Source organism: Xylaria bambusicola (genome assembly GCF_022495145.1).
Source record: "Xylaria bambusicola strain CBS 139988 unplaced genomic scaffold F5B22scaffold_152, whole genome shotgun sequence".
NCBI classification, from domain to species: Eukaryota; Fungi; Ascomycota; class Sordariomycetes; order Xylariales; family Xylariaceae; genus Xylaria; species Xylaria bambusicola.
This window is the reverse complement of record NW_025953705.1, coordinates 1-11,202: the sequence shown is the minus strand read 5'-3', so window position 1 is coordinate 11,202 and position 11,202 is coordinate 1. Positions and strand designations below refer to the sequence as shown.

Here is an 11,202-nt window from a genome sequence, read left to right as displayed (position 1 = left end):
CCCTAACCCTAACCCTAACCCTAACCCTAACCCTAACCCTAACCCTAACCCTAACCCTAACCCTAACCCTAACCCTAACCCTAACCCTAACCCTATATATTTTATAACAATGTTTGCTAACCATTGTAGCCAACTTAAGCTATTGCTAAGAGCTAGGAAAGATATTGCACCCTTTACTTTGAAATATATAAGCAGGACTCATCCCATCGCAAGGTCCTGTATACTGCGCCAATACTCACCGGTGTAGTGACTCACAAGCTACCGGTCGCATTGCATTGCATAAATTAAATTTATTAGGCCCTAATCTTGAATGCCAACAACCCAGCTTTTACCTTCCCATACATGGTTTTGAGCCTCTTGCAGACTGGTTCAGGATGAAGCTGCGTGGCGCATCATAATGTCGCCTCTATGGCTAGGACTTGCTAGAATTGAACCTTGATGTTCCTTCTATGTGGTATTAAACCTAGAGTTCTTCACGGTTCGACTTTCCAAGACGATGATATTTTGATAAACCTTATTTTTACTGAATGTTCTGGGCATACGCGGTATTGGGTGGGGGCCATAATTACACCAACAATCTGTTACCATCATAGTCTGCTAAATCATCAAATTAAATATAAAATCTTTAGAATAACCCTGCAAGTTCTTATTCACCCATCATGAATTCAAATGCATACACTATTAAAAATCCTTTACAGAACTGTTTCCGAAAACTCGCAGGCCCGACTTGAATGAGATCCGCAAGAAGCGGTTTATTCTCTTTGGCTTCCATTTACAAGGAACCGCATCTGGCTTTTCATTATATAACCTTGGACGTTATTCTATCTTTACACACTCCACCATCCAAACTCAACCGATCAAGACTCATTGTACCTCGTTGAAAAGAGAATCAAGATGTCCTCCTGCAGTTCGAGCGAGGATCTCGAGCCGAAGGTTACCGATATCCTCCACCTCGACGTAGATACCGACCCCTACAAGCCCGACCCCGAGGAGACGAAAGACTACTTCCATGGGTTCAGTGGCAGTCCGAGACTGGTGGCCAGAACGGGCCATGACCGCTGGACGAAGACATTTTACGAATATGGGTGGGACCAGACGCTTGCTCAGCACAAAAAATGCTACATGGTCTTGGACGATCCAGAAATCATCGGCAAATGGTGTAAAGATTTGTCGATGAGCATCATCGAAGCCCTAAGTCACTGTGAATGGGCATACTTCTTCCCTATACGAACATATCTCAGGGACCATCGGCATCGCCCGAGGAGCACACCAGTTACGATCCTGCTGGTTGCGGTGAAGCCAGCCAGCCTTGAATGGGAGGACGGCATTAAAATTGCCCTAAGCTGCCGTGACATCCTGCGGAAGTTCATGATTTTTAATGTCGAGGTCGAGATCATGGAAGGCCAGTACACACAGCACGCCGCTTCCACACAGCTCGAAGCACTTTCAAGCGACGAGCATCTTAAGACGAAAAAAAGCATACTACCGCTATTGTCGTACCCAGGGTATTCTATTGCCTACCTGGAAGACAGACCAGGCGAGGGAACAGTCGGCTTGCACATCAAGCTAGGAGCCGACAATTCGACTGTGTACGGTCTTACTTGCCGTCATGCTGTCCGTGGTGGGCGTGCAAAACACGAGTCATACAAGCCTTCAGCGCATGATCGTCAATACCATATATCAGGTAGCCAGGGTCATCTTGGTGATCTCCAATACGATTTGTATCTTCGCCTAAAGAGCGCAAATATCGACTTGAAGTGGCAACAAGGCCCGATTGATAAATGGGAGACTTGCTATAAAAACTACAATCCGAAGAATGTCTCGCCGCCTACTGAGAAAGACTTCCTGAACCTGAAAAAGATCAAGGACTCGATAGAACACGATAACTTGGTTAAAGAGGCCCTCGAGAAAATCGATGACAGGAAGGAACGGCAAATCGGCCACCTGGCATATTACCCAGGTTGCTCCATCTCTTCTCGTCAGCCTGGGTATCTCAGAGACTGGGCACTCGTAGAGCTCGATGTTCGAAAGTTCACCCTACCTCCAGCCAACAAAATCTTCCTCGGCTCACCATCAGTGAAGTACGATGAGCTTCGTCTAGGACTCACGTCGGAACCCTATACCAGAGTCATGCCAATGTGCGTTTCAAAGATAGGACAAAAGTCAGGACTCACCGACGGAATAATAAGCGGTATCGAAGCTGTTGTCCGTCGCCCATGCAGAGACGGCGCGGTTGAGTACTCCTGGGAAATGCTGATCGTCCCCGAAAATGGGGCCTCGTATTTCTCGGAAGTTGGAGACTCGGGCTCCGCGGTATTCAACAAGAAGGGCCAAGTAGTTGCGATCGTCACTGCTAGCAACAAGGGCCAGGGAATTGCGCCACAAGATGCAGACGAGACCATACCCAGAGGGACAGATGTTACCTTCGCTACCCCGATCCAGTGGGTTCTGGATGATATTGAAGACTTCACTGGTCAAAGACCATGGCTTGTATAGATAATATAGGCGTTAGATTAAGCATTTAATAAAAGAATGTACTGACAACTACCTATGAATATCAACCTGTCCATATGGGATACCTACCCTGCTCGGGAGCTAGGTAGCATGGCGGCCGCGTACATACCCTACCTTAGTACAGTTAGGGTGCTATGACCAGAGGGGGCATATACCTAGGTACCTACCTAGGTACCTAGTAGGTTAGGTTCGATTCCTTTCAGCGCTATAGGTACCTAATGGTTTATTCGCTTTTGGCTCATCTGGTACCTACTGTAGGCCCTTACTAGGTACCTAGTGCATCACTTAACCCCACCCCCAAATCTTGCCAGCGGTTGCTAGGTGAACAACTTTGGAAGACCATCGCTACACTACTAACATACATCATCAATGCTCTACTACCTAATGTAAGGGGAAACTCCAACCGCTTCAAGACGAAGATCCCAAGGCGACGGTCTACAGCAATCAAATCGGGTGTTCGACATGAGCGATCGCAATGCCCTTGTTGCAACCTGGATCTGCAGTCTGCCCGAGAATGTAGCCAAAGACATCGGCGCTCCTTCGATAACAACGAAGAAAAGAAAGCGACCACCACAGCTCACAAGTCCTCCTGCTTCAGTCCAAGAAGAGATGCCATCGACACCCAAGAAGAGACGTCGGATGAGTGCCACAGATCCCGAAACCACCCCTCGCCCTCGTATCCCAGGCAGCTCGATTCCCAGAAGCAACACCGCCGGCTCAACAACATCCTCGTCGCATACGTCGCATATATCGTCCCGTGCCTCATCGCCCAAAAAACAGATGTTGAATCTCCGACTACACGAACCCGTCCTTGAATTCAACGCCCTTAGCCTGAACCTGAATGCGCTGCCGCCTGCTGCCCGCGAACTCGTCGAGGCAATGACGGAGATTGGGAGTAACCAGGACATCTTGCCTCATGCTGCCAAGTCAAGCATCATGGAATCTGTCAACGCCCGTGATCCTATGCCACGGCTCTGGAGATATGCTTTCAAGTCTGCCGAAGACGACGGCGATGCGCTATTGCCCCGTCGCATCCCTTGTTTCCGGGAAGTTGAAAAGATATGCAGGAAGGCGAACGAATGCCAACAATATGACCACGAAGAAGTCAGCTGGAACTGTAGTGTTCACGCACGTTTGCTGGAGCTCATATTGGAAGACGAAGATGGACGGCCATGCAGCGAGTTTGACGCAATGATCTGGTACGTTTCGTTATCATTTTTCGTCGTCTATCCTTATGCCGTGTTAAAATACGAAAACATCGATCGATCACCTGGGTACTCATCCATTGCTAATTCCAATAGTACTACTGTCCGCCTACATCCCGTCTGGAAGCCCATCTGGTCTCCGGGCAAGATGATCGATATATGCCTGTATCATATCTCAACATCCCAAGACGGGAACGAAGACCTGCACGCCAAGATTACCCAATTGAGCCGCCTCACTCCCACCGGCACCATCAACCATACTGACTTCTACCCTGTCAGCATGCGGCCTATAGTATTGAGCATCGAGACTAAGAAGCCCGGCGTTCATTGGGAAGCCGCACAGCTTCAGATTGGCATCTGGCATGCTGCACAATGGGCATTCCTGCGGTGGGCTGTAGTGGACAAGCTGCGAAGGCAATCCATCAACGACAACGGTCAAGGAGAAGGGGAGGGCGATGGCGGCAACGGCATAGTGGACAAGTCTCAAGCACAGGCAGCAGAAGCAGTGCATGATGCCATAGAGGTTGAAGTGCTTTCGGTCATGTCTAAGCTTGGCTTCATTCCAGGCGTTATTGTACAGGGCCATCGATGGCATCTTGTTCTTTCTACATATGAAGACCGGAAGACCAAGCTATGGGCTGACCGCCAGTTTGGCTCGACGCAGACTTGCTTAGAGTCGTATTCTGTTATTGCTGGTATAAGGCGGCTAACAGCGTGGGCTAGGGATATATATTTACCATGGTTTAAGTTATATATTCTAGATAATGATTAACACAATACCTAATTCTTACTATGGGTACCCAACCCTGCTACTGTATATGTGGACGCTCACCCTTCTTATCCCTTATCCTATCCTACGCCTATCGCAAGGACGAAAGAGACATACCTTAGACTAGCATACTGAGACAGTGCGAGTTCAATCGAAGGTAGTCAAATTCAGTTAATGATAAGGATAAGTAGGTTAAAAGGGTGGTAATCTGGCCACCTCGCGATGGGATGAGTCCTGCCTATATATCTCAAAGTAAGGGGTATACCGGTATCTTGGATCTAGGCAAGAGGTAGGCGGTGAGGGATCGAATGGATGGCACGGCACTGGAATGGTAGGCGACTCGCGAGGCATTGAACAGACAATGGTAGCACTAGCACAGTATACAGTACTTTCGCGATGAAATGCGTCAATCAGTGCGGTCGGCGTACATACCTCGAGCCCAGGGGCGTATCATTGCAACTTCTAGGTAAGTAGGTCGATACCTAGGTGAGTGACAGGTAGTGAGGGGTGCTGCTGCGGGTGACTCAGCACCAAGGAATTGCTCACGATGCTGATTTTACTCACTTAGCACAGCTACACTTCATGCGCTGCATATAGCATACATGATGCGCGTGATGGAAGCAGTGCAATTGTGTACTCCGGGGATCTTAAAACACCATATCATGACACCTTGTTTATTTCTTCCCTGTCCTATTTATGAGCTTAGATTGCTCACTCATTTCCACGCAAGCATCTCACACTGCAGCCCGGCAAACCAGGCATCCTCAGTCTCCGCCCATTTATTCACGGCGCGAATCGTTTCTTGGATCTCTTCCTCAGCAATGCCAGCGTCCAGCCAACTCTGGTAAAAGGGGTCTTCTGGTTTCAGCTGCCCGGTGATACGCCAGGATACCCATTTCCGAGTTTCTGACCCCGAAGCCACCATCGTTCCAGCACCAATTTGGACCTTACCACCATCGGCGTCAAATCCGGCGCTACGATACAGCGCCGGCAAGCTCTCCCATGTGTCTTCTATGTCGTCTGGAGCTCCCTGGCGTAGTACTTTGCACAGATTCTGCGTCCATAGACGACCAAGTTGCAGACTCCTCGGGAAGAACATGCCCGACACGCCGGTACGCGAAGCTAGTATACCACCTGGCTTGAGGACACGGCGCATCTCAACTAGCGCCTGACGCGGTAGGTCCGGCGGCGGCATATGCCCCAGGACTTGAGAACAGTAGACAATATCGAATGTGCCTTCACGATAAGGGAGGCCCTCGAGGACGTTGCCTTGCTCAAAACGAACCGATCCCGGCCCTTTCGTAGACACAGCAGCTTCGGCCGCCAATCTCTTGGCCTTCTCCAGGACGTTGGCCGACATGTCGAGACCGATGATAATACCTTCATGGGCGTACTTGGCAAAGCCTGTCGTAATAGTGCCCGGCCCACAGCCGACGTCAAGGATGTGGTCAGTCTTCTTGATATGTGGAATGAGGAAGGCGGCATTTGACTCTACTGTGCGTTTCTCATGGGTCGCGGTAGTGTAGTTAGAATAGCCCTGCCTGTAGTTATCTGACTGGTTATTGTGCGACATATTTGTTGTTCGTTGTGTGGTGGGTGGCTAGATTGAGGTTAACTGGCAAGTGACACGGCGAAGAAGTCGAGTTGGTCTTAGATACTAGAACAAACCGAGGTTGGTATCATCGAAACGAGACTCATCGCTCACATTTATATGAATTTTACGTCCAAGAGCAGCAAGAACCTCCCTGTTTTTTAATGAGGAGCGACTACAGTGTCATTCTGCCCGACTTAGAAATGTGCGACGAATGCGTTCTCGCCACCGTCTCTAGATTCTACTTTGTGTCGTGCTCGGTAAACCTAACGTGTTGGTCGGTATAGGCAAGGCAATTACCAGGGAGGTGATTGGAAGAAAGCTTCGGTCGGAGAAGGCTATTGCTTATTTACATCAACCCAGTCTCGTACTTCGTTTATTTCCAAAAGGAGACAACACCCGTTGTATCCGATTGGCTGCCACAGCAGCTTGAAAATTCCCACGTCATCCATACCGCCGCACCCATCTGCCATGAGTTAATTGTCCCGGCACCTCGCACTCAAAGAGACAACGAGACGACACAGTTGAACCTTGCATCTCGGCTCTATCCATCGGCGCCCCTTTTGTATTGTCTTGGTATGCCTTGCACTGCAGGTGCCATGGAAGGCCAGAAGGACCTAGTCCAAAGGCCTCGAGAGGTCTTTCTATTCGTCGTGAATGGTGAAGCTTCGGTGGAGGCTGCCAGCCCGGATCTGGATGCCGCTGATCGCAGGGGGAGACCTGGGAGGAAGCGGCCACACTATAAGAGCCGCCGTGGCTGTCTCGTCTGCAAACAACGGAGGGTAAAGGTCAGTGGTACATAAAGTAGTGACAACCTATCTATACCTCTGCAGGTATGAAGATAGCTTGCATGGGGTTCTGCGAGCTCACGGCTGACATGCCAGGCTTTAGTGTGACGAGCAGTTCCCCTGCTCCAACTGTCTAAAGAGGCATGAAAGATGTATTCGCTCAAACACTGCAGGAAGTAGAAACAATGAATTAAGTACACGCATCTCGCAACCTCTTAATGTGTTGATGGTGGAGGATACTAGTATGAATTTGCTTCACTTGGAATTATTTTCCCATTTTCAAAGAAGCCTGGTTGATACACTTGCCTTTTCTGAAATCTGGGAACAGGTGCTGCCGTGGTCGTTTCAGGTGTGCCTTTTCCTTCGTCCCCAGCCACCAATAGAGAGTGTCTCCCGAAAATAATTGCTCTGACTCGGATGAGTGTGATAGGAACCCTACATCATGTGTACTATCCTTTGTCTTGCAGCGATGCATCTTGCCACCGTACGGCCCCAGTCTCCTCGCTATTCAGATGTCGCTGTCCAGTTTCTCAGCAAGTCGGCGTCACTGTTTAGTGAAAAGCTATCTCGCCCCGTTACAGCCCAGAACAGCGAAGCCGTGATAGCAGCTTCTATCTTGATGCATTATATATCATGGAGCCATATCGGATTTATCGACAAGCAGGAGAAGTTTCAATACCAAAGAGGCAACAGTCCTTTGGCTATGCAACTCTCAAAAGACCCCCTTCTCCAATTGAGTTTTGGAGTGCAAGGAATATTGAATGAAGCATTCCGTATACTCATGGGCAGTGATAGCGTGTTTCTTACTACAGGGCTTTACAGCCCAGTATATGCGATAGAAGAAGCCATTTTACAACAGGGAGAAGACCCCTGGAGATTTGTGCACTACTTCATGGGGATCTCAGATGACCCTCGGTGCCAACCGCCAGGCGATGACCTGTCGTCATACAAGGAAAACCCCACTGGCTGTCTATGGTTACGCGAAAACAGGTGTAATACCGAGACAGCGCTGGTGCCACCACAGGAACCTCCTAATACTCAGCAAGTCGCTTTCGAGGGTATTGCTAAGAGGCTTTCGCTACTCTTTTGCCTGACCTCGATATCTTCCTCTACCAACAGTTCGGCATCCCAAGCCTTAACGCGCCTTCAACCTGACATCGAGCGTTGTTTCTTCTCTTTCCCCGTTCACTATAGCCGCGCCTTCCGCGAACTCGCTATACGGGGAGACTCGAGGGCACTGATTATTCTCTGCCACTTTTATCGCGCCGCGCGTATCCTCCTCACCGGCCCGAGAACTTGGTGGGCCAGGCAGAGAAGTCGCGTCATCGAATGTTTGATCCTAGAAGATTTGACTTCGAGGGGGTTAGATAGGTATGTTGTAAGCGAAGGATTTTAGGGTTGTTTTTTTGATCAGGGCACCAGTTGAGAGACCGTCAGAAGAGGTACTATGTTGGTATTCAGTGTGTCTTGCCAATAAGACCGTACGGAATAGAATGAGCAAAGGAATGTTTGGATCTCTAGACCCTTCACAGTGTCTGTTGATATTTACATCGCTGCGTCTCGAACGTAGGTGGGCCTCACGGCCCCCTGCAGTGCGTACGAGGGATCAGATCAAGGTAGTATTGAGTGCCTACAATGAAGGACAAGAAGCTGTTTTGTACCATTATGATGAGACATGTAATTTGTGTACGCCATGTTGTGGGCAGACTTTTACTTATAGTAGAGGATCTCAAATTATGGTTAATTCCTTCCGTTTAGGCACATTGTCTTTTCTATAAAGATAGAAGAACTAGTAACACAGAGTTTCTGTGATTGAGGCTGTACTGTAGTCTTAATTGTTTGACATCTCTCCTGGCTCTCAGCAATGGCTCAGGCTGGCTACATTGGCCAGCAAATATTGGTACAGAATATAGCCTACCCATCCCGGAGTTAACATTAGGATAGCCCCGCATGTCCGTTTCTTTGTGTCCGTTGCAGAAGGTGTGTTAGACTCTTGTGCATATGCGCTTATTCCTGCCGAAGATGTATTTTTGGGCTTGCTCTATTTCTTGATGAGGGCTCAAGGGTAGTTGAAGAGGTTCCTCCGTCAGAAGAGGCCCTTTTACATTGATCAAAGCATTGACTCTAGTTAGTTCTTTTAACCCAGACTGCATTTTCCTACATTGCGTTTCTACTCATGACGTATCCTCAACTACACTTCTGGTTATTTCCATATTTATAAAACCCGGCTCGACCGATGAAGGGGTTAGCCGGACAACACAATGTTCACACAGCTGCACGTGATGGGTAGTCGTCTTGGACAAATGGATCCTCACCTCTCTCCATCCGCCACCGATTCGTCGCCTCTAATGGTCCCGGCAGCCCTTGAACTAACCATCCCCATTTCTTCACAAACCCCTCCGACATCTCCCACCCCGTGATGTCCCATGGCGGGGACCACGCAATCATCCCGCGTCGCTCGACTTCATCATCTGGGAAGCCCTCGTACAGTCCACCAATACAGTCGGCCCATAGGTCGTCCTCGTCGAAGGTGCCAGCGGCTTGGATCAGGCGGTCTCGTACCTCGGGACACGGCCACATGTCGATCCAGTCGCTGTGTGGGACCGTTTGCTGGAGGATCGTGGGCAGGAGTGCCGAAGGGAGTAGTTGAGGCTTTGTAGGGTATGGCAAGACATGGATAATCTCCTCGCCGCAGTCCAGAGGCGTGACGAGGATCCCTGATATTAGAGTCCGGTTGGTGGCCAGGGCGCGTAGAGCGTTGAGTTGGAGGAGTGTGATGAGGTGGTCTGGACAAAGTGGGAATATAATATTCCACTCCTCTTTTCTAAGTTTATGTGGCAGCAGGGGACTTTTCGTATTATATAGCTGCTTGGCATGAGATGCTGGGACTGCGGAGAGATATTCTTGCTTTATGTTCCAGCATTTCACCAGGGTTTCTGATTTGATTAGTTTCCCGGTCGCAGCATTTGGTGCTCCAGCTTTCTTCGCAAGGGCCTTCCGTTTTCCTATTGGGCGGTGATTAGTTTTCGTAATTGCTCATCTACTCCTTGATCGGAATGGTTGGAACCCCTAAGACTGAAGAAAAAGCTAAGGTCTTACTTACGGTATGCCCTTGTGTTGAGTCTAGTCTGAGCCCGTCTTCGTGCTGCAGCGTCTGTGGTACCAGTCCAGTCATCTTCCTTCGTTATCGCCTGAACGCGGTGAGCAAGTCATGCCGTCTCCGCGATTGAGAGCGGCTGGTACGTACCTCGGCCAATTGTGGCATCCGCGCGACTTGGATGCATAGTCGCGTTGAATTTATGGGTTGATCCATACTAGTCATGATGCTAGCGGACGCTGTAATGGCGGTCATGAGTGATGCGAAGTTCTCCAGACCGGTCAAGGCGGTTTATGCATTCTGCTCACAATCACGAGTCTGACACTTGGGAACTGACATATAGTACTGATTAAAACTCTAACTTGACCAGGTCTAGCGTCATGCAACCTGCTCACAATGTGGATTTCGTGGTAGTTATTTTAAGCAGTCCCATGTTCCATGTAGCTGGCTCACTGGCCCCAAAGAATTCTCCTATTGGTCCAAGGATGCTGCGACTTGCTCACAATATCTGATGAAGCTCGGAATGATATACAAGGAGTATCTGGAATTCGTAGATATTATTCATTTAGATCAATATAAATAAAGATCGTAGCGAACCGTTCATTTCAACGCCTCTTTTCCATCAACAAACACCATAGGACTCACCCAAGACGCTTAATATTTGCTCGCTGTCGCGTTATATCCTTCACCCCTCAATACAAGCGCTCATTGTACATAGCATGGCTTTCCATCCCGATACTCTCCCCGATCTCAATGGGAAAGTATTCATAGTCACTGGTGGGAATTCCGGCATGTGAGTCTCCCGTTTCCTTCTCACCCAAAAGCCCAAATCGCTAATCTCGCCCAACCACAGAGGCTATCATACCGTAGCCCATCTAGCAGAACACGGTGCCCACGTCTACATGTGTGCGCGGTCTCCAGAGAAGGGCACAGTAGCTATCGCCAGCATCAAGAAAATACACCCCGCCGCCAACATCAACCTTCTCCAAATGGACCTCGCAGACCTCGCTAGCGTCGTTGCAGCCGCCAAGTGCTTCCTCGCTCTCGAACCAGCGCTGCACGGGCTGGTCAACAACGCAGGCATCATGGCGACGCCCTTCGAGATGACCAAAGACGGTCACGAGGCACAGTGGCAGACCAACTACCTCGGGCACTGGGTGTTTACGAAGCACCTGCTTCCCCTGATGTTGCAGACCGCCAAGACACTCACACCGGGCAGCGTGCGCATCGTGAACCTC

The 11,202-nt window shown here is 49.4% G+C and overlaps 6 protein-coding genes across 6 annotated transcripts; 4 read left to right on the top strand and 2 right to left on the bottom strand.

Moving 5' to 3' along the window:
- The first annotated feature begins 1,298 nt into the window (after window positions 1–1,298).
- On the top strand, window positions 1,299–2,580 carry F5B22DRAFT_632301 (uncharacterized protein). The gene has a single exon (XM_047976676.1). It carries the CDS (start codon window positions 1,369–1,371, stop codon window positions 2,494–2,496), a length of 1,128 nt encoding a protein of 375 aa, XP_047824613.1. The 5' UTR covers window positions 1,299–1,368; the 3' UTR covers window positions 2,497–2,580.
- Window positions 2,581–2,758: 178 nt separating this feature from the next.
- Window positions 2,759–4,534, top strand: F5B22DRAFT_104120 (uncharacterized protein). The gene is made up of 2 exons (XM_047968693.1): window positions 2,759–3,713; window positions 3,816–4,534. Exons 1-2 carry the CDS (start codon window positions 2,977–2,979, stop codon window positions 4,489–4,491), a joined length of 1,413 nt encoding a protein of 470 aa, XP_047824612.1. The 5' UTR covers window positions 2,759–2,976; the 3' UTR covers window positions 4,492–4,534.
- Window positions 4,535–5,057: 523 nt separating this feature from the next.
- Window positions 5,058–6,473, bottom strand: F5B22DRAFT_632294 (S-adenosyl-L-methionine-dependent methyltransferase). The gene has a single exon (XM_047976675.1). The coding sequence runs from the start codon at window positions 6,059–6,061 to the stop codon at window positions 5,204–5,206; it is 858 nt and encodes a 285-aa protein (XP_047824611.1). The 5' UTR covers window positions 6,062–6,473; the 3' UTR covers window positions 5,058–5,203.
- A 17-nt stretch (window positions 6,474–6,490) lies between these two features.
- On the top strand, window positions 6,491–8,570 carry F5B22DRAFT_632291 (uncharacterized protein). The gene is made up of 3 exons (XM_047976674.1): window positions 6,491–6,867; window positions 6,971–7,216; window positions 7,298–8,570. The coding sequence occupies exons 1-3, from the start codon at window positions 6,658–6,660 to the stop codon at window positions 8,261–8,263; spliced, it is 1,422 nt and encodes a 473-aa protein (XP_047824610.1). The 5' UTR covers window positions 6,491–6,657; the 3' UTR covers window positions 8,264–8,570.
- Window positions 8,571–9,132: 562 nt separating this feature from the next.
- F5B22DRAFT_640685 (uncharacterized protein) lies at window positions 9,133–10,189 on the bottom strand (the record flags this gene model as incomplete). The annotated part of the gene is made up of 3 exons (XM_047977877.1): window positions 9,133–9,872; window positions 9,971–10,058; window positions 10,115–10,189. 3 exons carry the CDS (start codon window positions 10,187–10,189, stop codon window positions 9,133–9,135), a joined length of 903 nt encoding a protein of 300 aa, XP_047824609.1.
- A 287-nt stretch (window positions 10,190–10,476) lies between these two features.
- On the top strand, window positions 10,477–11,202 carry F5B22DRAFT_104089 (uncharacterized protein; the record flags this gene model as incomplete). Its single annotated transcript, XM_047968692.1, has 2 exons — window positions 10,477–10,757; window positions 10,818–11,202. Coding segments are annotated over exons 1-2 (459 nt in total), but the record flags the coding sequence as incomplete, so codon positions are not given.